A 27,236-nucleotide genomic window follows, 5' to 3' on the forward strand; every position below is an offset into this window, starting at 1 on the left:
CAGGACAGCCTGTCCTGGCAGTATTGAACTTCATATGATAAAGAAACAGCCAGTTTCATTGCCACAACTTTCCCATCAAAGTGCTTCCTCCACTAACATTTCAATGGGATTGAAAAGTGGGTGTATTAAGAAGCAGAAAGAGGGAATCATAATGGGGTGTCCGTAAGATTTCCTATCTTCATTGGATATATGTCATGTTCTCCAGCTTTTCTTCTTGTTCTTAAGAAACATAGTCAGATCTCACTAACTCAGCAGAGTCAGGTTAGAATGATGCTTACATGGAGTACCCTGTGGGGTTGAAAGCACACACAGCAAGAAGTTTGTTTTAGGACTTACTATATGGCATGCTGCCTTGGAAGGCTGTGCTATAATATAATCATCAAGATGCCTTATAAAAACAGATCTGAAGGAGTACAAAGGAAAGCTATTTGCAATGCACAGCAATACGTTTTATTGAGCATACACAACCAAGAAAGGTATTTATCCTTCTGAGCACATCTGGAGACACCCCTACAAGTATACACCCGTGGAAGTTCTCTTTTCCCAGTGAGAAATAAAGACTAAAGAGTAACCACATGTGAGCATAAAATTAATGTGACAGTTTGCATTAAAAGTAAAGGGGGGAAGGGAGGGAGTGTTAATACTATGTTTGTCTGAATTTCTTTTCTAAACATTTGATTTGACCACCTCAAGTCTTCCTCCACTTTAACTTAACTACACCCTTTTCGTCACTTCCCAGCATGAAAATTGTACATTTCTGTGCGATGATAAGCAGGTGTTACTTTTCATTTTGGCAGTAACGGCATTTAGTGCAGGATGAAATAACTCTGCCATTAAATAAGAAGCTCACAGTGGTGTTGCGAGGCTTAATTTGTTTGGAAAATGCTTTGCAATATTCAGATAAAAGGCACTCTGGATATTCAAAGTATTATTACTGCACAGCTGGTGGTCTACATGCTGCAGATGTTTCTTCCATGCTGTTGCATGGTTACTTAAGTGGCTTCTTATTGCAGATGTTCATGAGTGAGCATGCACAACCTCCTCTGCTGATGTTTTTTAACACGGATTTTATTGCTGCTTGACTTTTGATCTTGAAAAGAATATTCTTCTACTGGCGAGGTGCTACGTGTGTGTATGACTACATCCCTGTTGGTTCAGCCCCCACTGCAAACAACAGCATCTGCAGATATTTACTGTGGGCCTTTCTCTTTAGCCTCCATTTCCTTCTGTGGCTTTTACTCATTCCCACAGTGTTTGACTCTGGGGATTCTGACTCTTCTGTTAATACTCTATCACCATCACTCTCTTCATGCAGACGTGATGATTCCCTTTGTACTCTTTGCCCAGATGGGATCAAGAACTTCATTGCATCTTGATTCTTTCTTTCCTTGGCTGCTGCCACTGTTACATAAATGGATCTCTAAGAATTTCTGGGCTTGCTAGAGTGTCTCTGAAAAGATTTGAAGATAAGATGAACTTCTAATTTCTTAATGTTCTGTGTTAGTCTTTCTTACAAGTGGAGTTAAGGTATGACTTCAGCTGACATCCTCATGGAATGTGCTAAACATGTGCAAATCTTCACGTCTGTATGATTTCATCAACCTATTTGATGAGAGAACTAATTCTAAACTTTACCTTCCTCTTGCTTTGCTGCATTTCCAGCAAATGGCAGGATATCCAGTCCAATAAAAGGGCAACTGAGTAAACAAGATTTTTGTCTAACCTGGAGTGCAGGGCATTACCGACTGAAGAGTAGAAAACAACCAAACCATTACATACAGAGAGAAAGAAGAAAGTACAGTGGAGTGGTACTGGTTCTGGTTAACACAGACTTTATTTACAAGATTCACATGGAAGACAGAGAGAATTTAGTACAGTATACTGGAGTGTTTGTTCTGAAAAGTATTAAAAAAACTGAGCTTTCTGGGCAGCGTATTAAAGAGCCACAATCTTGCAGCTTAGAGAAATGAGTCTTGGCCTTTGTGAGAAGGCAGATGCTTAAAACTGACTGCATCTAATAATAACAACTTCAGAAAGAGAAATCCTACTATGTTCTGTAGCATTTTATGCAGAATTCAGCATAAATCATAGCAAAAGGCTCAGTCTTTACCTGTAAAAATTAGATCTGGAAGAAGGACAGCTTAACAAGGCTAGACCCTAGCTACATTGTGATGTGAATTGCACCTTAAAGACTTTCTCCTTTCCCCTGATCTTTACGTGTGTAACAATTTGTCAGTGCTCATGAAATCTTCTAAATTATATCCATGGAGACAATGGCTATACACAGAACTGATAAGGTTTATGCAGATATATACCCTCTGACCATACTGAAGTGTCTTATCCTTTCTCTGGGTTCATCTTGGTAGGCATAACTTTCATTCTGCCTCCTTAGTGTCCCTGAGATACAAAAATTGCCACACGTGTAACAGGATTTACTACACCTAACTTCCCCACTATTGCTGCTTCAAGAAGATAGACTTATGGTATTGCTACTTGTCCAGATTCCTATATTTTTTCATCCTTAACTGCTAGTACTCTAGTTATTTATCTTATTTTGGTGCACCTACATTGATGTGCCCAGTACCACTAGAAGAGTAGAGGGAGTAGAGAGGGAAAGAGGAAAGAGGAAGGGAAGGAAGGAAGTACTTCTAATGTTCTCTCATTCTTCACTTCATCTCCGCTGTTTCATGACCAATACTTCCTCCCCTCTTCTGATGCATTCTTTTGCTCATTCTGGTTAGGAATCCCAGTTGAAATCAAGTCATCATATGGGTAACATTTGGATTCACATAATTTCATTCATTATGATGTGATCATTTGTGATTTTCTATTGCTTGATAACAAAAGATTCTTTTACACACTATAATAATTACATTAAATTACTGGCCCCAGGATGGAGGCTGAAAATCAGTGAGGAGGGGCTTTTACTCTTACCGCTTTGGCTTGAGTTTGAAATGTTTCACACAGTAGCTCTGCTAGGAGTAAGCTGGACTTCCTAACTAATGTAATAAAACACAGACCATCCTAAGGGGATGAGGGAGTTGCATTCCAAAGCTTGCACTGCAAGCAACCAAAGTTTAATGGAAAATGTTGAAAAGATTCTATTAAAAAACAATTTTCCTCCTATATATCATAAACTATATTTTATGCTTTCCCCACTCCCTCCTATTTTTTCCCTTACTGGCATAAAAGCAGGATCTTTGTTTTGACAGAGCTAATCTGCTCATGCTTTCAAATGGGCCCTCAGGCTCCCCACCTGTGGAAAGATCCATTGGAGCAGAAAAACTACTGAGTTCCACATGCTCACCTAAAAGGGAAGAAATCAGTGGCTTCACAGAGTTATGGACTGTAAACATTGTGGTTCCCAAGGACCCTTGGAGAACATGAACACAATCTCCTGCACAATCTGCAGAATTTCCAACAATAGACTTTTCCTTCTTTATTGTCTTCTGGGATTTCTCTCTCCATCTATCAGCTGCGCTTCTTCAGGAGGTGTGCTGTACAGGCTGCTTTTGCTGCAGTTGTCCTGCCTCCCTTTTCCCAAAGTCTGAAAGGCACACTTGGGGCTGACAATTTCCACCCGCAAACTTTGCTGGTGAGAAAGGATATAGTAGCTTGCAGCCACTGCCAAGTTTGACAGCAAGCTTCATAACAAACTGGTACAGCTCTGAGATCTCTCCACTGCTTCTGTAGGGAAGCCAGGGAAGATTTTATAGGGTGAAAAGTGATGGAGAGAGAATGAATTGCTTTGCAGCTCCATCAAGCAACATGTTCAAGGTGGCCAGCATTGAGCACTGGTCTGTTCATAGTCTCTGCCCAGCCAACAAAAAGAGGCAAAACCATATTTAGATGTTTAATACTTTGTATACAAGACTAAGCCCAGAATTTATCTTAACATCTTTGGCATTTGACATGACCCTGAGATGAACAGGGAAAACAACCACGATTATTCTGTGATAGGGAGAGTTTGCTCATGTGGCTGCAATTTCTCATTAAAATCTGCTGATTTACACCAGAGCTGCCTTTGTATCTGGCCAAGTAAATGACCATGCCCAAACCAATTCACTGGAAGGTAAGTTTTGAGAAAAGACCTTGGCTCTGTCTGCTCATGTCATCTCATCCCACTTCACCCAGAATTAGGTCATTCTGGCTTTATAAAATCTATATGGGTTTCTCTGGTTCCTGGGCCAGGCTGATATGTCTTGGAGTCACTGTGTCTAGTACTGGAAATTTTAATTCATAGCATTTAAATTCAGAAAGCTTGAATTTAATGTTCAGTGGTGTCCTGAATGAGTCTGGATCCTTCAAAGCTTTGAAGTACAGAACTGAAAAAAAAAAAAAAGGCTGATGACAGTTCAGAGTCTTGGCTCCTGTGTTGTCAGCAGGAAAATCCCCATCCATTTCACTGAAGCCAACTTTTCATCCACTGTGTTTTCATGCTCTGTATGGTGTTTTGCACTTGAGACCTTGTAGTCAGGAAGGGTAAAGAACTGTGGCAGCATGCAAAGCCATAAATAGTTTATCCAAGGCGCTCTGCATGTGAAGTAGCAGGCTACATCCAACTGACTAGAAAGCAGAAAGCAGGTCTCTGTCTCCTGGCTGAATTCCTATCACTCTGCTCACCCTCTGCCTCTGGTCTCTTGAATCCTGAATGGGAAATGGCAGCAGTGCTGCTGTTTTAACACAGCCATCCTTGATGGGCCTCACTGTTGAGGTGTCAGTCAGGCTTTATGCCTGCCAATGCCCACGTGGTCGTGAGAACATGCAGAGCAAAAGCAGAGGTGCCTGAGGAAATGTAAAGGCATAAATCCATCATGAAAAAGGTCAGCCTTGCTGGAGTCAGGGTATCTCTGCCAGGACTGCAGTTTTGCATTCATGTGTTTGAATTCTGTCTCAATCATGCTTTATAAGCCTATGTCTTTGTATGGGTATGGGCCAGGACCACACAGGAAGCCATAAAAACCAGAAACAGTGTTTTTTTAAATTTTACAGTTCAGGTAAGCTGGCTGTTGTACCACTTCATCCAAGTCCTATTTTTAGCAACGACTTTGATGAAAAGAGGGAGACCTCAGAGGTGAAATGCATTGTGAAGATTCAACCAGCTGTAAGGTGGCATTCTCAGTGAGTGTGTCTTTGCTGAGATGAGAGTTTGGCTCTTGTTTTCTAAAGAGAACAAGATGAGGGAGAAACTTGTTTTCCAAAGAGCAGTCCTATCAGGTCTTTCCCTTGTTTCTTCTTATTCCAGCATGGAATAAGAGCCAGCAATTTTTTAAATGCTCTGCAGCCACCTAGAGGAAAAAACCTGCTTGATTGAAGTTAATTTTATATGGATTAAGCCAAGGAGTGGGCTCTGCAGAGTTTAAGAATGTGAGTTTCTAAGCTAGCCAGCCTGTTTATTATTATATCACAAGACCTCCTTGGAAATATATACAGTGAATCATCATCAAAAGCTGAAGATAACTTCAGTTTATGTTTATAGTTCAGAAATATTTCCTGCTTCATGTTCTCATTTTGCTTGTTATTGGATATGGCATATTTTTATGACAGATAATATAGCATGGCCACAATACATTTTGTCAGCAGACAGAAGGAGATGATCTGGTTTGAATTTTTATTTTGAAGATTTAAAACCTGTATAATTTTATATATTTATCTAATGATTATGACAATATGCTTTTGGTATATCTACATGGTTTATGTTTCTGTAGGGCCATGACTTCAAAACCTCCTAATAATTTTTAAGGTTCTATCTAGGATGTTTATACGCTCATGCAAAACCTCTGGCTTTTCTCAGATGAGGGCTGTCACACAGAATACACTAATGGGCTCTCTGTCTACCAGAGTGAAAGTTGATGCAGTCAACCATACAACATATTTGAACCATTTAGTCCATGCCATGTTCATTTGCACAGTATGAAACAGAATAACAAAGTTTAACTGTTGATTGAAAGTACTTTACTGTATAGAGTTAGATATTAAAATGTGTCTGTCTTTTTGAAATTGAATTAAAATTACTAGGTTTTATCCTTTTCTAGATAAGATATGTCAGTTCAGTCTCCAGTTGACTAGAGAGCTGGGGGAAGTATTCTCTAAAAATCAAGTCTAGACATGGAAAAAAAGATAAAATTTTATGTCAGTTACATAATGTAAAAGATCAAAACGATGATGGATTTTCCTTGGTAGCTATGCCAGAGGACACTGAAAATTCCATTATGATGGAGTGTCTCTGTCATAAGGCAAATTGCTTTAGCAGTGTAAGTGCTAAGCTAAGCATTGCATGCAGTGAATGGAAATGTAGAATCCTAATGTGGATATTGAAAAGGTCCGCTAACACATTTTCTTTTTCTTCTCTTCTCTTAAGAGAGACTTGATATGTGCATATGGTGTGGTCAGTCGAATAACTTGAATACTGCTATTTATGTCAGAACAGGATCTGCAATAAGGAATCTTACAGGCTTAAGAAATCCTAAACATTATGAAATTTAGGAATTTTTCTGGGTTGTGGCTTGGGAGGAAACCTACAAGAAGGATGGGGAGGGATGTTTTACAAGGACTTGGAGTGATAGGACAAGGGGGAATGGATTCAAACTAAAAGAATGTAGGTTTGGCTTAGATAGTTGGGCAAAAATGTGTACTGTGAAGGTAATAAGGCACTGGAATATATTGCCCAGAGAAGCTGTGGATGCCCCATCCCTGGCAGTGCTGAAGGCCAGGTTGGATGGGGTTTTGACCAACCTGTTGTAGTGAAAGATGTCCCTGCCCATGACAGGTGAAACTAGATGATCTTTAAAGTTCGTTCCAACCCAAGACATTCTATGATAAATTATAGGGTACCAGAAACATAAAGTAGGCCAATTTGGCCACAGAAAATCAGTGATGAGCATATAGGCTGTATACCTCAGGCCCCTGGGCCTATGAAAAATGGATTTTTGGTAGAAAATCCTTTAGGAATTGACTTTCTCTCTGGACATTAGAGCTGTAGAGCATCTATAGTATGTTTTTCCAAAACTTTTCATAAATACATGATAAACCTTATCATATAGCTTTAGATATACAGCTTCTGTTACCTTTGCCAGTTATGTGATGGATGTTTGCAAGTGGATGACTATGGATATTAGTTAACTGAAGAAAGACATATCTTTAGAAAGCAGGTTCTACCTTTTGAACCTTCAGTGTCAGATTCCAGGTCGTATTCCTAAATTTAGTTCTCTTATATTATTGTTGATTCAAATATTTTATTGCAAATGACCTCTTTATAAGGGGTTTGGAAACTCTGCTCTAGTGCAGTATTATTATGGTCCTGGCATTTTCTGGCTAGGTATACAATCCACAGATCATACAATGTACAGGCCGCCAAATACTTTTTGCAGTAATCTCTTCAAAGAGGGTGGAACAGATTTTATTTATACCACTCCAGTATGCAAGTAATATGAGAATATTACTCATCAAAAGATGGGTATTTTCAGTGTTATCTTGGGCAGTTATTCGAAATAGGTTAAAAATCTTATGCTGTATTTCCTCTTTATTACAATAATTCCAGTTACAGAGTCATATGTAATGTGCACAGAGAAGGTTTTTTTAGTTGTTTCACTTCAAGGTATATGCTACATATGAATTCAAACCACTTGAGTTCTCCTGCATACAGATATTTTTTTTCAAATGCCAGGACTATTTATTTCAAATGCCATGGCTGCGCAATGAAGGTGAAACCCTTCATGGAGCAGAGTAACAGAAACAGAAGAAGAGGAGGTGAAAACTCTTTTCCACTTTCTGAAAATGTGTGGGAATGCAAAGGGTCAGCTCTTCCACAGCTGTGGGTGGCATTTCCATATTCTGTTGAGAGCTTTTTGAGCAAAAATCCACTCTTTCTAAAGGTGGCAAGTCAGCTGCTCCGCTGTACTGTAACCTTCAGCTCTAGGAAATATTCTGAGTCATACCAGATGCTTCTTGGAGTCCAGCATGGGACTACATTGTCTTCCTTAGTCATTGTTCAGCTATTTCCCCATGGAGGGGTTTTAGCCAACCTTTCCATTCTCAGGACCAGAAAGTACAATTAAAGCCACAGATGCCTGTAAGGATCCAAGCACAAGATGAAAAAAGCCTACTTGACACATTAGTAGGACAATTATCACGAAGAAAGGTTACTGTGCCATTTCATTCTTTATGTGGCTTTCCTTCCTTTCCTTCCTTTCCTTCCTTTCCCTCCTTTCCCTCCCTCCCTCCCTCCCTCCCTCCCTCCCTCCCTCCCTCCCTCCCTCCCTCCCTCCCTCCCTCCCTCCCTCCCTCCCTCCCTCCCTCCCTCCCTCCCTCCCTCCCTCCCTCCCTCCCTCCCTCCCTCCCTCCCTCCCTCCCTCCCTCCCTCCCTCCCTCCCTCCCTCCCCATTTAACACTGGTACTACATATTGAGAGAGATTATAAATAGGTGTCAGTGTAGTTTTGTCTTGACAACTTCTATGTCATGAGGTTTTAGAAAATGTTCCAGAATATTTCATTGTTAATTTTGCCATATTCTCGTGGGTTATGTTGGTTAAGGCAATGAAACACAATTATGGCATGAATGCTCTTTATATAAAGGTTAAAAATACATGCAGAACACTCTTTTTGGCTTTATCCAAAGGCTTTTGGATAATATTTTTAGCAGCACATAGTGTAGGCTTGTGATGATGTGCAACACAATATGTTTTTTTTCAGAGGTCTACATGGACCATTCATTTATTCAGTGTTTGGAAAATACCATTTTTGCTTGTCCTTTGTGAGGGAAATATGGGTTCTGGTTTTTTTTTTTTTAAGAAGGTGTATATACAAAGAAATCCAAATTGAATTGCTGTCTGTCTTTGCTATTTTGGAAATTACCAGCAGTAATTACCACTTGCATTGAAAGCATCCTTTTCTCATGTTGACTCTAAATAACTGCTTTGGAAGGATTCCTTGGCAAGGCACGGATGGATGTGGGTATCTTGTATGATTCTGTTTCAGTATCTGAGAGCCAAGTCTATACCTGGACCAGGAACAATGATACTCAGAGTTAAATTAGGACTCTTCAACGTGTGTGTAACATGACTGCCATCCTCCAAAAATCTTAGATCACATGCAACTCTTTCCTTTTGAGATAATTATGTATTTTATAATTCTCTCTGCTTAGCTCAGTGTGGCAATGCAGTCCATGGTTGAATCAAAGTTGTATAAAAATCAGGAACCAGGATGAAATTTGAATGTGTGATTCAAATGCCTACTTCTGCAAACTCCTCCTCTGCATTCTGCCAAAAACAACAGTCATATTTCTCGAGCATTATGGTCAATGCTTTCTTTATAGGAATGAGATTTCCCCAAGGTGAGGATGTGCCTGCAGCACATTTGCTATGCACAGCTCACTGAAGATGAGCTGTGAATTCCCTTTCTGCTCCCACACTGGTTGGGATGTTTTAGAGCCTGTTGAGCAGTGTGAGAGTTCTTCAGCATGGGACATTCTGCAGTACGAGGTGCACATAAGCTGCTTGCCAGGTTTTTTGTGGGCCCTTATTTTCACACTTACCAGGAAGAAGGGTCAGGGCACTGATGATTTAACTTTGTTATTGATGCCTCTATCAGATCCCAAATTTAAGGCAATGTTAGCAATGTTAAGATGTGTGGGAAAAGCACAGAGGGAGTACAGACCTGTACCTGGTCTTGGAAGAAATGATCCTTGAAAATTACTGACTTTCCTGTATGAAAGTTTGTTCCCCAGGCAAGTGCTTTGAATGAATACTCAATAGATGTAACAATTTTTGTGTTTTTAGCAGCCTCCAAAATTACTTTCTTTGAGTTACTTTCTGGTTTTGCATTAATATTAGTAAACTCTGGAGAAAGCAAGAATGATCTCAGGCCTTTGATCCCAAGCCTCAAAGCCATAAAAAGTCTCCAGCTCTCCATACTGTATTTCAGTACTTCCGAAAGGTTAAATATGCACATGCAGACAAAAAATTGTGATAGTAACAGCATTAGACTTCCCATTATATATTGCAAAATGATTAGTCTTCTTACCTTATGAAATCTCTTTTTATCTGGGGCCATAAATAATGGCAAATCATTGAAGTTTGCCAAAAAAAGCAGCCCAAACAAACTTTCTCATAACAACTTAACTACTGACAGAGGCTTTAATTTTTCCTAAAAATTAGGCCAAGCTTGTACCAAAATTTGCCTTACCCAATAAAAAGTTATCCCAAGAAATCACGTCTCACATGATGGTGGGGTGGAAACTAATCTTCCTCTCTAGGCAGATAACTCTTCAGGCTTTGAAGTTTGCAAGTGTACAGCTCATTCCAAGTGTAGAGGACAAACCCCATCACCATCTGATGCTTCTTCATGTATGTAAAATGTAAATAGTGATGCACTATCTCTAATAGTTTTTGCATAATCTCTTGAGGTCTATTGATGGAAAGGGGAAGATGTTATTATTTTCCATCTGTGTGGAACCCAAAGCTACCAAAATGTTTAAAAATTGCACTGCATCATAGTACTATTGTAAAATGTGGAGGAAAAATTAAGCCCCTCCTGAAATGGTTGATTCTGGGTTTGGATTCATGTGTATTGCAGAGGAAAATGAACTGCTGATGTTCAGCAAGTGAACATCTGCAATTTCAATCCCGTGTGGCACAGACTAAGGCTGTAGGCTTCATTGCTGTGATCTTTTCTTTTTCTCTTTTTTAAATACTGCATGTAGCACAGGAGTCTGTTCTTTGCCTTTTGTGGGACTTGGAGACTTTCCATGGTTTAATATGAAAAAGGGCTGTTGCTGAAGGAGTGTAGTCATCCAGTTTGCTTTGAAGATGTGGCAGCAGAGTGTGTGTTTGTCTCCTTCAAGGGTGTGTCCCACAGCTGCCGGATGCCTTCACTTTCATGGATTTCCCCTTGCAACAGTTTGTGATTATACACACCCAATTAACGCCATCTCTGACACATACCCTGCAGGCAGCACAGACAGCATCAAAAGGGATCACAGTGAGGCACTTGGTACCAGCTGAGGACTCAGAGGTTGGCTGTACTCTGGTGCTTATTTGGAGCAGGGTTGCCAGAAAAAGTGCATGGTCACATCGAAGTGTTTTTCTTTCTCTAAATGTAAATATGTCCTTAAAATAAATGTAATTTTCTTTTGGACCTCAAGATCATTGCATATCTGTATGATTTCACTGAAGGCAGAACTAAGGCTGCTTGAAGTATCTTGTTTGTATTTCCATAGCTAGTAAAGTTTCATTTTAAAAGAAACTTGTGCGCAGTCTTCTTGTGGGATTATTTCTGTCTGACTGTAGTGTTTTGATGTTTAATTTCTAATATGTTTTTACTTCATTACAGAAATGCTTTGTTCTTGGTAAAGAGTCACAATACCCCACTAGACCCGAAGTCACCATTACTGTGCAGTACAATAAATTGTCAATAGAGCTTCAGTAGTAGCGTAATTCCAAAGTTTTACTAAAATATATTTTTTTGTTTGAACAGTCCAGTCAGATTATAATACAGATAAACTGTGAGTACGTGCAGTTAGTGTCACCAAATCTCTTTATCAGATTCAAAGGAAGAGTGATGAGAAGGCAGAATCTAAGAAAGCAGAGAATATTTTTTGAAATGTATCACTGGAAAGGATGAAAAAATAAAACCTATGGGCATATCAAAGTTTTTTGCAAGGGGAATAGATTAGGATAGCACACAAGAATCAGTTTCTCAATTTTCTTGGTAGATCATCCCATAATAGCCCTTTAACACAACTGTAGCAATAATAAATGTGAGAAATGTAATTAAGTGCAGGAGGTAATCAACTTTTGATAAAAATACAGACCCAAAGTCAAAGCTTGGCCATGGGCCATTGGCAGGTCACCCTCAGAGCTAGCCCCCAGAGAATGGACATCTTTTACATCTATGTCCTTGCTAAGAACTGTCCTTTCATCAGGAAATAAAAGCAGGATTTATTTTTATTCACTAGTCTTGGCAGCTGTGGATATAGGTTTCTTTGCTCTCATTTTTGATTAAACATTAATTAATTAATTTAATTAACTGTACAAATTATTAGAAGTTGTAATTCGTTAATAAAACTGCTGCAATCTGACCATGGCTCCTCAGCTAAGCCTAGGGCTTGACCCCAGCAGTTTAATCCTGTCACCAGGATTAAACACTTAATGAAAATAAAAAGTACAAGCAATTTGGTATGCAATGAATCAGCAGATTTTTTGTGTTGCACATGGTACTCTACCTTCCTCAGTGGACACCCATGCTGAACACTGTAGCAAATAGTGCTGATCCCAGTCAAAGCTCTGATGTTTCATCCTGAAGCACACCTGGATGTCCATGGCCATTTCAATGCCAAGGGTTAATGGTTGGTGTTGCTCACATGCATATGGGAGGTAAGCTCTGCACTCTCATAGAGTATGGCTACCGTCCTGCAGACTGGGAACAGTGCCCTCCCTTCCCTAATCCCTCAGACTGTGCCTAGGCTTTGCCACGGTCTGTGCTAGCCTTGCCATGAACATCTTAACTATTAAAATGCTTGGGGGATTGATGGTGAGCCTGGAGTTTTCCTGATCTTGCATCTTCTTCTGATGCAAGCACCTGAGGTAGCTGTAGCTTCATTGACTCAGTGCAAGAGGTGACATTTCTTCCTGAGTAATGGTAAAAAAAAAAAAAAAAAGGCATGCTCTTAAAAGCAGAGGAAGTGCCTCAGATTTAGGGTTTTACAAATTTTTAGTCAAGGAAGTTGGTGAACATACAGCCAAGCAGATACTGGAAAGCATCCCTAAACACCATGGACATCAATAATAACTAAATCTGAGTGGAGAGCAGTGAAATGTGTTTCATAAAGGGAGCTGGCACAGAAACAACAATATGATAAAATGGTACCTTGATAATCAACTATTTACGGAGATTTTATGCAGACTTTCTTTGTGGTAATGATTTGTTTCAGCAGCAAACAAGCATCTACTTCACTGTAAAAATGAGACATGCACCTCCTAAATTGCATGGGGTATATGGAGCAGTGCCCGCTGCAGAGCTACTAGGAAGAGATCACAAAAAGATATTGTGGCCCAAGGAAACAGTGTGAAGTTATTTAGTGTGTCATGTAAAAAGGTGACCCTTTGTGCTTATACAAGGTCTTTTATCAGCTGACAATATCAAACCACCCAGAGGATGTTGTGCTAATGTATTCCTTGCCTATTAGCTGTGAGATGCATACAGCAACATCTGTTATAGGAAAAGATGTAAAGGGACCTACCGCAGGACTAAAGTGAAATAAAATTACATTGTCCCTAGAAAATAAAGTTATTACAAGTGAGAACAACTGGTTTGTAAATATAAGCATATTATATATTTGATCCAAAGCAAGTCTGTTTATTCACAGTGCATATATAGCAGTGAATCAAGGACAGGTAAACTTTTTACATTAGCAATCATGTTACTTATTTGTCACAGTGATTTTTTAGGTAATTTTATATTGAGGGTCCACTGAGATTAAATTTATTAAGACTCATGAAAATATCATGTAGAACTGTCAGGTCACTGAAGTAGCCAGTGACCTTGGCATGGGGAAATGCTCCTCTTTAAGGCACTCTTGGACTTACAGAAACAGGCTTGTCTGTGTTCAAGGGATCACTAATCCTTTCCTAGTCTCCTAGTTTTGATTAAAGGGTTCTCAATTACTCTAGAGCAATGTATGGACATTAGGGCTCCTGATTACTTTGGCTGAGGTTTTTGCACTGTTTCCAAGCTATTACCTCCTCTGCTATGGAAAAAGTTTCGGGGAAACTAACTAAGCCTATATCTGTCCTTTTCCTATAAACAATTCGTATTATGGTCCACAGGAAGAGCAACTAACATGAAGAGCACATTTTTCATTTCAGCCCTTCATCTTTGAAAGAAAATTTGTGCCTTTGTCTTAGAAACAGGGAAGCCCCTGGACATGCATGGACCATTGACACCCAATGTTCAGGCACAGAGCACCTTCTGTGGAAAGCAAAGGAACTCAGGGCATGATTTTCAGAGTATACCTTGTATACTTTTAATATACCTTTTAATGATTCTGCTGAGAGCAGTAGATACTCAGCATTTCTGAATTCACATTGCTACCCATGCAGAAATATACTAAGCATTTTGCATATGGAGAAACCACCAACTGCAAATCTCTTGGCTCCTGCCAGTTATAATTTAGGTCTGTGCCAAACAGACACATGTTCTGAACAAGCTAATTTGAAATGTAGTGCTCACATCCACAGCAGCAGTTTCAGTAGGGCCATGTTAGCAGCTTTGCTCCCTCTCATTGTAGTACTTCTACCTAAGAATGCAATGGAAGAGACTGAGCAGTGTGAACCATGCTTCAGGGATTTCATAGCATGAAACTACTCATTTATGCTGCATCAGCCCTGTTCCTTTGGGGTATCCTAAAGTCTGGCACTTAGTAGTGATGCTGCTGAGAAAATAGGCATATAGCTATTTTCATTCCTTCAAAGCAGGAAGAATCTGGAGGTTACCTGGAGAGAAGGCATCATCTCTTGCATGGAGGGACGTGCTCGTTTCCTAAATAATTCATACACTTAACACTACTGTTATGATTGTTGGCAAAATTATTAAATTATTACTTTCTAGGAATAAAAAGTTTTTATCTTATGTTGACACAAAAGCATTGCATAAATGGAGTTTGCCTTTCCCCATTGTGGTCTCAGTCCTTTCTACCTGATGTTTCTTGGGTCTTCTCAACTCCCCGTTTCTGTGTGGTTCCTGGTGCTCTGGAGGCTTCTCTGCATTAAAGTAGCACACCAAAAAGAGACAAGCCCTTGGGATGTAACCGCAGGGATGCCTTTAACTTTCTTGCCATTTAGCACAAGTTGCTGTGGCATTGAATGCCATGTGATTGGAAAGTAAACAACTCCAAACCTTGTTCAGATATCTGCCAAAGCATTCCTTTCTTATTTGTCTTGGTGCTTTATTCTGCAGGTCCTGTGTGACAGACATGTGTGAGTGTCCGATCCATAAAAACTGCTACTGTGAGTCATTCCTGGCGTACGCCCGAGCCTGTCAGAGGGAAGGGCTGAAAGTCCAGTGGGTGCCAGAGCAGAACTGTGCAGGTAAGCATTTTGGGACTGCTTCTTTGTAAGCTGTTGCATAGGCTAATAGGCTGTGATCACACTATCCTTTTACTGGTAAAGAGGGATCAAAAATCCCCCTTTACCAGTAAAAGGTACAGAAATTGTACCAGCTTGGAAGTTCTTGGAAGTTTTTCTTTCAGGATATGTAAACTGTTGATTACAGAAGAAGTTTAAACTCCTTTGACCTCCTGTGAAAACATGATTATATTTCTGGGGACAACATGTGCATATAATTCCAGTAGGTTCAACAAGGAAGGAGGAGCAAATGTATTTAGTGGAAATACTGAAATGCAAACCTGCATTAATTATTGCATTTGGTCCATCCTTGCCATGTGATTCTGACTGCATTAATTGCAAGTAATTGTGAGTAATTGCTTCCATGAGAAGCAGTGGCCTGTGGCTATGGGCACTTGAACTAAAATGCAGTATTGCAGATGAGTATTTCCCCTGATGGTGGTCTCGTTAATTTAGGACTTTCTGTAATGGCATTGGTTTGCCTGGAAACGTATTCAGATTTATGTAAAGCAATTAACAGTAGTTGGAAAAAAACAACAAACAATGAGAGGAGCATACTCAGTGCTGGTCTCAGAGCTATTACTCTGTGGTCTATTTTGATGATTGTGTGTGGTTCAGGGTCTACTCTCTCAAAATCTGTTTCCTTTTCTATAAGAAGGCATTTTAGCAGGGATGGGTAAGCGACAGAGTACATTACATTTGATTGACTCTTCTCAAAAGATTCACTTTTTTTCTTAAAAAGCAACAGGACAATCCAAACAGGGTGTCACTAAGTGAAAACCCTATTCATAGATGTGGTCTTAGCACTAGTAATGTACATAATTTTAATCTATTGATCTGGTAGCAGATCCGTGCTGAACCTCAAGCAAGCATCGTGATTTTTTTTTCCCCAAAGTACTTCAGACTGAGACCTCACTATGGCAGATGCTGTAAAAAGAATAAAAACTCTTTGCTAGCAGCCCTGCCTTAAGGAGTTTATACAAGTGTTGACATATCACGATTTAACTAATTGAGGCTTCATTTCACAATTTTTTTTCTGGCATCTTATCAAAGACAAGAAAATTTTCTGAGGCAAAACCAGTCCTTGAGAGAACATTATGAAGGAATTTAAACACATAGCCTCCATTAAAGCTAATGAAAGTAGTTTTTAAATCAACATGAATTTTTTAATCTCTTCTAGAGGGAAAGGGGCAATCTTGTTAAGCAGAAAATATAGATAAGCTGGATAAGGCTAAGTGCCCTCAAAACAGTTATTTTAGTATCCAATGACAGATAAGTAGCACCATCTTCTAAGTAAATAATACAGTAAGCGTTAAATTAAAGGGCATCCACTGCTTTCCATATGGTACCAGTGGCTAGCATCAAGATTTTAATCTTTAACTGACTTTTTTTCTCTCCAAAACAAGTAGTTGCAATTTACAGATAAAAGTTCATAGGTGGGAAACAACATTTCTGTAATAAAACTTTAGCATTCTGTGACTTTCATTTCCTGCTTGACATTTCATAGCTGGTGGGATACTTGCAAGAGTTGTGGTCTGATGAAAATGGAGTATACTTATTAGTAAAGTCAGGTTTTAATTATACTTTTGTGTGTTTTAAAACCAGATCTTGTGTGGTTGCCAGTTGCTCTGCCCTAACTGCTGTAAGCTTAGCTCATTTTTCTAATCTCCAGGAAACTTGTGTTGTCTGGAGGGCCAGCCAAACAGGATGCTCAGGAGGCTGAATTGCATGTCCTCTTCCCTACATGCTCTTCTCTCTTCCCCAGTGCCATAGCTTATCCTCCTCTGCATTATTCTACAGAACACTGCTGCTCAAGGTTTGCTGTCCTATGAGGCTGGCTCATTAAAAGGAATGCCAGCTGTCATTTAACTGAAGGAATGAAAATGGAAAATAATGAGTAAGGAAAATGGTTAAGGTAGGAAAATTTTGGTGAGATCCATATGGAAACTGAGAGGTTAGGAAAATATATAGGTTGCCATGGAGAGTAGTGGGGAGTTACACCTGTTAGGATGGGCATAGAAAAAAGATATGGTTTTTGAAGGAGAAATTAAAAAAACGGGAGAGCCAGCATGAGGGAAAGAAGAAATAAGAAAAAGTGATACATGGAAGAGGGAAAATAAAGGATAGAAATGGAAGGAAGAGGTTTGAAAAGGAAAGAAGAAATAAAAAAAAATTTTTTTTACCCAAGAAATGCTAAACAAGAAGTCTATAAAGTACAATTAAGTAAACTGAAGTGATGAAAGGCCTTGGGATATAGTAATTTAACACTGCATTTCTCAGAATACCAAGAGAAAGAAGACTCAAGGATGGTAGAAGGCAATAACTCCCTGCCATGGACATGACTACACATGCAAGAAAACAATGAGATAAAGGCTATAATATAGTGCAAAATGCACTGGTGTGCTGCTGACATGCTACAACAGTTTCATAAAATCGGAACAATTTTCTCTGTGATCAGTTGAAGTGGAGGGAGATGAGTGTATATCTGATTTTGACTCTTCTCCTTTGGGTCCCTTTTCTGCTGGAGAGTTTTCTGGCACGCATCACTCTTTTCTCCTGCTATATGTTGCTTTCCTTTAACTGCTTTATTCCCTGTGTAAATGTGCCAGGAGTGCTCTCCTGGCTTTTCAGTGGATACTTACTGAAAACTGAAAGTTGAAAATATTAACAGAAGTGTATCATGGGAAGATCAGTGCCCATATCCATCACCTTTATCTCTGTTAAAGGAGATACTGTGAATTGCAAGCACTATGAGTAAAATGCCATTTGGAAGTCTTACAGAAGACCTCCAAACTGTGTAACACTAACAGAAGAAGCCAGAAGAATCATCGATGCTTAAATATTAGTTCGTAATTTTCTGTGAAATCAGATTTACCAGATATCATCAACCAAGGGAATCCTGTAGCAGTTGTGCTATGTATTTTGGCTTTTTTGTTGGGGTATAAGAATTCCTCCTAAATAATTAAGGCCATGTCTACAAAGACAGGCACCGAAGCCTTCTCTGTGAAACTGCCAAAGTGGCTGGATTAAACCAGGCCTAGTTTGAAAACTGTAGCCTTATTGGGCTGGGTTTATTAGCTCAGGCACAGTGCTGTATTTATGTGACTATATGGTTTCTGGGCTGGAGCTGGCTATTATCCCGCCAGCTCAGAAAGTGGTCTGAGGAAGCTCACATCTGTCATGCCAAACACATGTTCTAGAAGAAGAGTGGAAAAATCCTGTTGGGACTGGTAATGTTTCAAAATACAGTATTATTAGTAACTTTTGTATGTTGAGTTTGGGTTTTTGATTTTCTTTTTTTTTTGCTAGTGTACTAAGGAAGTTATTAGTAACAGAGCTCAGTTCTTTAAGAGAGGAATTTGTCTTAAAAGACGGGTGCAAAGGCACCGCTTCTGTTTTCCATGTTTACATGGTAGTGAATCACTTCAGCAGTTCCTGGGAAGCCTTCTGCAGAATGTCTTTATTTTTATATTTTAAACTGTTGATGAAGTGGAATGTTCTGGATCAATCACACCACATGTTAGCAGCTGAATCACTCAACAATAAAAGCCATCCAAGGAACTTAAACAGCAGCCATTGTACTATTCTGATTTTTCCCTTGACAGCATGTTAATAATGCCATTATAGGCTGCCTACAGCACAAAATAGTCATCGTATCTTCTACATGGCATCATCTGAAGGATAAGGAGGTGTTTTGACATCCTACATCCATGTGTGGTAAAGTAGACTGGGGAGTACTTACAGACGCCATGGCTGCTGAGGGCAGGCCGTAATACGTTCTCATTTGCTCTGGGGCAGAGATGAGGAAGTAGAAAAGAGCCCTTAGCCAACTTACCTTAAACCTACCAGCTGAGGAACCAAACAGAGCTCAGGTGGAAGGAATGAGCCAGCTATTACTGCAGTAAAGCTTTGTGGGATGAAACCTGTGCAGCCTTGAAACTGAAGCTTGTATTCCTTTCTATATGGAAACCACATGTGTTGAAGTCTAATGTTTGTTTTTGGTTGGTCAATTAGAGGTCCTACAAAGGGAAGCTCATTTTTAGAGAGGAAAGATAAAAGCTTCTAATAAACATCTCCTGTAAGATAATTCACATTGTGTATGGACAATCACTGACCGTCCTTGAACATCTTGGTCTACTTTTCTAGTCAGTTAATACATTGTTTTCAAAGCTCTGGGGAGATCTGCACATTTTCATTCCCCCTTTTACAGAGATTCAATCTTTATTCTTAACACATTATGTAAGTGTAGAGTTTCCTGGGAATCTAACATTTTATTCTATGCTTAATAATGCTTGCGTGTTTTTTCCACCTTCTGAATTTTCTGTTTATTTTGATTTTTTTTTAGTTTTTCCTTTTGTTTGTTCCTTCTTAAGTATGCATGGAAGTTATCATGCAGAGCAAGACAGAAATGTAAAGTTGGAAAAATATTCTCAAAAGATCTATGCTCACACACTGAATAAGCCTATCTTGAACATAGCTGACAGATAGATATTTGTTTCCAGCCTATTCTAAAACAAAGTTCAATAAAAGATGTTTGACAGAGTTTTTAGGTCGATTGCTCTTGGTGCTTTCTTATGCTTAAAGACAGAAAGTTGGATTTTTTTTCTCCCCTGATATCTAATATCTATCTAGTATTCAGCATTTGATTCTCTGTAACATCAGGGTAATTTTCCTCTATACTATCATTTTTTTTTACAATTTTGTGTTTGTTTATTAATATCTGTGTCCTGAGAATTGTGTATGCATACATTCCATAAAATCCACAAGAAGTAAAACTTGAAAGAAACTGATGCTGTTTTGAAGATCCCTTAGTGGTAAAAAGGAACCCCTTAAATTTATGAAATCTTAATAATAATACTTCCATCCTCTTTGATACACTCATATATATACAATCAATTTATTTCTGTTTTCTCTTTATGAATAATAGCAGTACTGTAATGACACTGTAGGCCAATTCTCACAACAAAACAGTGTTTTCTGTCCATAACAAAATTGTCACTTAAAAAATATTTACCTTCAGTCTCTCTCAAAGCTGAAGAAACCTTCCTAATACAATCAGCTCTCTTAAAATAGCATGAGATGATTCTGGATGCTTCAGAGTCCCTTACCATCTATGAACGATTTTATCAGTCCTTGTTTTTGTCATCAGCACAGCTGTTAAAAAGAGTAATAGACTTTTATTTGCCATCGAACTGTGTATTATTCTCCATACTAAAAATCAAGATATAAAATGTTGAGAGTTTCAGTATTGATCTGGATAGTGCTTTTAGCTGAGCCTTCAGTGATCTTTTATGTTGAAAATACATTGAACTTTCATTACATAAATTAATGAATAGATACTGGAATCACTAAGTACAAGAATCCTCTCTGTCAGCTATCGCTTGGTAAAACAGGACAAAGCATGGATACAATTGATTTTTAATGTTTGTTTGTTTTAGAAATGGTGCTTCTGGATTAACAACATTGATTTAGTTTGCTGCAATATGAAATATAGAAAGTATAATCTTAGGATCAGAAATTCTGATAGAGTGGATGACTCTCTCTTCTCTCTCTAGAAGTGGAACTCATAAGAACTGTCTGTCCTTGTAAATGTTTCAGAAGTCTTTGATAAAAGGCATTGTAATAAATAAACACTGTTAATCCTATAATAAAAAGTGTAGAATCTGCATATAGATAGAAACCTTGCCAAAGCTTTATATACCATTAGCTGTGTTAAAATTCTCAAGAGATTCAATACTGCTGTGGACTTGATAGCTTTTGATAAAGAATTTTGCTACTTTTATATTTATTATGTAATACAGTGGAATAATTTTACAAGTAATTTTTTCCTCTAGATAATCGTCATGCCAAAATGTGCTTTTGATATTTGCAGTAGAAACTAAGCAAACAGATAAGTAAATTTTCTTTGTGGGACTCTGTGTAATATGCATATTTTGTTCCTTTTAACTCCTTTCAGCAACCCAGTGTAAACACGGTGCAGTTTATGATACCTGTGGTCCGGGATGTGTCAAAACATGTGACAACTGGAATGAAATTGGACCGTGCAACAAGCCCTGCGTTGCAGGGTGTCACTGCCCGGCAAATTTGGTTCTTCACAGAGGAAGATGCATCAAACCAGTCCTATGCCCACAGCGGTGACACTCGTTCTCTTTCCGTGGACACTAATGCGGGTGGTCACTGACCCCTTTGATACTCACAGCCAGTGAAGGACTCCAGCTGTTTGTGTGCAGATTCTGCAAAGTACATGTCTATTCACAGAGCGTAAATATGCTCCTCTGTGTGTATTTGTGCCTCTAAGTACACACATGTGGCACCTAAAAAGATATATAAATGTATACTGTGTGTATTTGGACACGTGTCCATACACAAGTGCCCGAAACGTAAGTACAACCCATATATTTATATATATGTCCCCACACAAATATACATAATTTCTATATACCATAGAAGGATGAATTATAATATGTATATTTTTTGCTATAAAGTTTATGTATTATTATTTCTAGGTCCCTGATCTGTAAGTCATTGTAAAAATAAACCAGGTGTTTTTAATATAATATTGTGGCATGAAAAGATTGGATGACTTTGCCATTGCATAAGTTTGTCGTTACCAAGGAAACTTTTCTAGGGCCACAGCACTGCCAGGCTGGATTAGTTTCAACACAGAACCTGGATTTACAGTTGTTCAGGAAACACATTTCTCTGGAGATGGAGGATTTATCTAGGAATATTTCATGCGTACCTTGGAGCTGCATAGTGATTGGTGACAGTGCTTAATCAGGCAGAGAAAGCTGGGGATTGGCTTTTATGCTTTACTGAAATAACTGTGCAAAATTATTTCCAAAGCTGGTTGGACAATGGCCAGGATAGAGATATTTCTTTCTGGAAGGGCACCAAAGAGTTGGGGCCAGATTTTCATAAGTGTTAGGCACCCAACAGCTCACTTTGAAAATCTGACCACTTCCCATTTCATATCCTAATGCCCTATCTCTGTTGTTGTGTTTGGCAGTAGCTGTGAATACACAATAAGGAGCTTGAAGAAAATATTCATGTGCATATTAGCCCCTTAAACATGTTTGAAACGCCAAGGTTTGTTTCATGTCTCCCTCAAATATTATGCAGAAAGCAAATCCCATGCTGAAATGTTTGATTTCAGTGTGCCTTAAAACATAAAATAATGCCAGGCTTAGTAACTCATTTAATTTATCAGCATGGTATGGAAGAAAGACAAATTCACCCCACCGAAAACCAGTAGAGAATGTCAAATGCTAATTGGAGAACTGCAATTTATTTCCTTAGTGGTCTTTTGGTTGAGGTTTATGAACATGTGGGCTCTGTGAAGTTTGCATGACTTTTGAAGTCTCCCAGGGGAGAAGCAATAATACAGGATTTCATTAGAAACGGTTAAAAAAGCCATACAACTTTCTCAAGCCTGAAGGGACAGGGGGCTATTTTTCTTCACTGCAAAGCCTCTCACAGAGCCTGATGGAATGGTCTCTGGAGATGATAGAAATCTTTGTGCATCTGATTTAGGTTTATAATGAAGTAATATCCTCCCACGCAGCTACTTCCATCATGTCTTGCATTGAAATTGCACATTGTAATGCTTTGAACAACTTTCTCCTTTAATTCTTTTCTCTTGAGGAAGTTAAGCCAGGCCCGAGTTTACAGTAGGTGAGCGGGTAAACACACTTGGTTTATACAGCCTGTCTGTGATCCCACCCTGGAGAAAGATGCTGAGTGAACCTGGTTAACTTAAGCACCACACTATCCAAAATTCTGTACCACCACAGTGTTAAAAGGAGCTGGGCATATAATGCCAAGAGTGTTCCATGGATGTTCATCCAAATCTTAAATAAATTCAGCTTGATCTTTTTATGTCCTTCTTGTGTTCATTTTCTTGGAACAATCAAATAATACAGTTTTACTGGCAGAGAGGGCTTTGAAGACTCATACACAAGTGCACTGGGAAACAGAATTGAATATGTGTGGATCCCATCAGAGAAAGAAACTAGAAGAGTTTTATGTGGCTGGCTCATGTGCTAATTGAATGGAGAAGTTGAAATTTAGAACAATTGCAGTGGGCTGAAGGAGTTAAAGTATAAAATAGCAGTCATTAGAATAATTTAAAGTGTCAGAACAAAGGGCTTTTCAGACTGTGAGCTTTCCATGCTGAGAAATGGAGTATAAACCATTAGAAAGAATATTTGCCTACCTTCAGTTCAGGGCATATTTTAATTACTTACTGCCCAATGTTTCCAAAATAAAAATGCAGGCAATGTGAATTACATACATGAAAAGTGTATACATCCGTCTTTCTCTTTTCTCCTGACTTATAAAGGTGAGTGAAAGGTGAAGGGAGAGCCCTCTAGCTCTCTCAGTCCACTGATCACATTCAAGCAATGCTTAATTGATTCTAGGTGAAGAGGTGACTCAGTCTCTCTCTAGGTTGAACTCTGGTTTTGGGTCTTAAAATGATTCAGTTTGAAACCTGAGCTAGGTCATCTCTAAATGAGACTCATTCCTTGGTTTAAGTTTTTCATATCTGTCTAATTAAGACTCGACCCATACTTTTCAGTTTGGTGATGTAGACTGAAGAAGAGAGGAAAATGGTTTTACCTCTAAGCCAAGTGGTTGTGTCCTTATGGAGCTGTGGAGCTTTTTCCTCCAAAACTCAATTTTCAAGGCAAGAGTAAGTGGTATAATCTGTCTGCTTAGTTCACATGTACCATCTAAGAAAAGGCTGTTCTGCTTTTCTAGGAATTTCCCCCAAATTTCCACTTGACATTAGTTTTATATCTGTATCTGTGGTTACCCTGTGCCTAACTGAACTGTTGAGACCATATCAGGCCCAGGTGGGCTTGTTGTGCTCTACTTTTCATCTCTCTCCATCAAGGCCATTCAAAAGTTGAAAGTCTAGCCCAATACCATTATTACCACTAGCCTCACAGAGTTTGGGTTGAAGCCCATCTTCCTCCTGATGTGTTCCTCATGAAATATTACCCTTAGGATGCTAGAGCTGGAAGTTTCCTTTTTATCACTGGGGTTTTGTTTTTTATGAAATTCACTGGTAATCAAATTTTGGTATGCTAAATGTGTTTAATGTGGAATAATTTTTTAAATAATAACATAACATTGGTAAATCATATGGCATATGGTGTATTCACCGCACAAAACTTAGGGTTGTGTAAATTTTGATCTTTATAATGCTTATGTCAATCTGTGCACATAACTTTGTGACAATTTGTAAGGTGAAATATATTTGAAGGAGCAGAGGTTCCAATCAAAGAATGATCCAAAAGGGAAGTCCAAAAAACACCTCTGTAGTCCAAAGGAGAAAGTCAAGTATCAATAGTTTCACAATTAATCTGCTGTGTGCTCTCTAGCAAGTCTTGGGGAAACAAGGCTCTGGATTTATGCATCTTTTTAAAGTTTATGGATGGAAAATGTTCTAAAATGCCATACCAGGGTAATGTCAACTGATAATTTACCAATCTACTCAGGTCTGCTTTGCATCAAGTTGTCCCATCTCTCTGAAATCATCATCACTTGGAAATTAGCTTTTTGTTGGCATATGTGGAGGTCAAATGTATTTACTTCTTCCTCATGAATTTGTGTCTTTAGGGTGTGTCTATTTTTGTATATTGTTTTATAAACCATGGAGACAAGCCATAGCCAAACAGAACCATTTGAGTTCTAGCCTGAGTCCCACATCTTCCAAGAGTACTTTTCTTCCATAGGGTAAGGTTGGTTGCACTTGGACAAAAAACAAACAAACAAAACAAAACAAAACAAAACAGTGTTCTTAATGTCTGACCCAAATATGAACCCATCCCTGTATCACATAAGTAGTTTTCAGCAGATAACCTAAAAGAAGTAAGTTCTCATATTTTCCGCTTTTTTTGAACACAGGATTCAAATACAGTTTGACACTGCCTGGCTTCTCACTGAAAGAACCTGACAGTTGCAATGGCTGGACTGATCTTGAACAACTTTGCAGGGGCACGGTGGTTTGCTTTTTCTTGCCTTCCTCAAAAGTGGACAAGGTGATATCAGGGCTAGTGGATAGGTTAATAACAACCCATGCATTTTCAGCTGGACAGACTAGAAAGAGAGTCAGTCTACTGCATTTAGTCCTAAAGTGGTAAGGTGTTCAACTATTTCAGGTACAGTCCCAACTAAAGGATATTATTATCCTGGTCTCAGTATCTGACAAACAGGAGCTTTATGTTACATAACACAGATCAAATGGTTGTTCTATCTGTCTATCTTCTATCCTAGATTATACCATTTTTAGAAAGCCCTGTGGAGAGATGTTTCTGCTCCCTTACAGAACCATTTCTAGTCCACAACTGCAAATGTTTAGAACACAGGCCTTACTGTGCTCCCATGGCAGCATTCTTTTTCTCTGTGTGAAAAAGTTGTTGCACAGATCAATATGTCTGTGCAAAATAACTGCAGCAGAATTTCTAACAATAAAATAAGTTTCTCCTCCTGTGAACATAAGGTAGCTCTTGATCCCTCACATGCCCATGGCAAAAAAAACACCCCACCAACTACTCAAAACTCCAATCCAATAGCAGTGTAGTTGTGTTGAGATCTGATTGGAATAGATACATTGTTAGGCATAGAAATCCATGATTAAAATAATTTTGAGTCTATTCCTACTTTTCTTGCAACTGTTACATCATCTTTAAAGAAGTCACTGTAGTTAAGGAAAGGGATTTTATTTCTGGGGTTGGAAATTTCCTAGCACAGCAAACCTGCCTTGGTTTCCTCCAGGAGATGTATTTTAGTGAACACACATCGCCACAACTGTCAGAACAAAAGCTTCAAATGCGCTTTTATAACTAGTCTTGCTTCTGGCCTTGAGATAAAATTGCAAGTCCTCCTTACTGCTGAGAGAGCATAAGTAATTTCTTTTATAACACCAGTTTTACCAGGCAACAACATTACTTGTCATCAAGCACCATTTTAGAAGCTTCAAGTGATGTTAAATGTGACATGTAGCATTTGTTATTTGCATGACTTTACCCTTTTCATGGCGAGCTGAGTTAATGCCAGCCCTGCACACAGGAGGAAGTTGGCTCTAATGGGGTGCATATGTGTGGTGGGAGAGCGATGGCATGATATAATGATCATTATAATTGATAGCACTTTCTATTTTCCTAAGGGATGCTTATAACTGGGCATCAATATAGTTTGGTTTTGCACATGAAGGTGAATTGATGGGAATGTAGGAAATTCCTGCCCAGACAGACCCACGTTTTTTTTTTTCCTTATCCAGTGGTGAAGAAATGCTTCAAAGCACACTTCAAAGAGCATTTGTGAGTCTCGTAATGGACAGCTCTGCAACAACCTGCTCATAGCAGCAATTTAGCCCTATACTCTGGCAGTAAGTGGTTGGTACTTTAATGACCCAATCGTTCAAAGCACTTGTCTGTGCTCAAACTTTGAATAACCTCCTTTGCTTCAATGGGGCAACATGCATGCTGACTTTTAACCACATGCTTAAATGGTTTGCTAAGCCAGGGCCAGAGAGTTCGGTATCTGGCAGGATCAAATATTAAGCCTTGTGATAATATGTATTTCTTCATGATTTCCATGCATAGATCTATTTTATGATCATGCTGCTATCTACTGCTAGAAAATCATACCAGTTAAGGCTTTTTGAGGCTTTTTGTTTTGAGACTTTAGAAGACTGGGGAATTTCTTTCTTTTGATTTCCTATGTCAACGTAATAATTTCTTCCATTCACTTTGTAATTTCCTACTCTTTTAAGATTGTTGTTATTGTTAAAACAAAGGGACATAGTGGTCTTGATTTTTTTTCTTTTGCACTGGTAAAAGTAGGGAACAATTTCAGTAAATTAACTGTTTCCAGCTATGCTAGTTTTAAACTGAGTTGAGTTCATACTAACAACATCCTGACTTTATAGCTGTGGAGGTAATCCACAGTCCTGGTGTGGCTTCCCTCAGTTGTTAGACCCTCAATTGCTTCTAGATATAACTCATTATAAAACTCTGATTACACTGTATTAGAATAAAGGCATCTGTAGCCCAAATCAGTATAAACGATTTGCTACAATAATTTGCTATAAATAGTTTGTAAATGAAA

At 38.8% G+C, this 27,236-nt stretch overlaps 1 protein-coding gene across 5 annotated transcripts in view; it reads left to right on the forward strand.

The window, feature by feature from the left end:
• BMPER (BMP binding endothelial regulator) overlaps window positions 1-22,988 on the forward strand; it is a 149,270-nt gene extending 126,282 nt beyond the window's left edge. For all 5 annotated transcript variants that reach the window (XM_058833477.1, XM_058833475.1, XM_058833479.1 and 2 more), the window contains 2 exons: window positions 14,953-15,083; window positions 21,076-22,988. In XM_058833477.1, the coding sequence (XP_058689460.1) occupies window positions 14,953-15,083; window positions 21,076-21,257 (313 nt within the window). In that variant the 3' untranslated portion in view covers window positions 21,258-22,988. The remainder of the gene's footprint in view (window positions 1-14,952; window positions 15,084-21,075) is intronic.
• The last annotated feature ends 4,248 nt before the right edge of the window (window positions 22,989-27,236 follow it).

The sequence above is a fragment of the Poecile atricapillus genome, chromosome 2 (genome assembly GCF_030490865.1).
Source record: "Poecile atricapillus isolate bPoeAtr1 chromosome 2, bPoeAtr1.hap1, whole genome shotgun sequence".
In the NCBI taxonomy this organism is placed as follows: Eukaryota; Metazoa; Chordata; class Aves; order Passeriformes; family Paridae; genus Poecile; species Poecile atricapillus.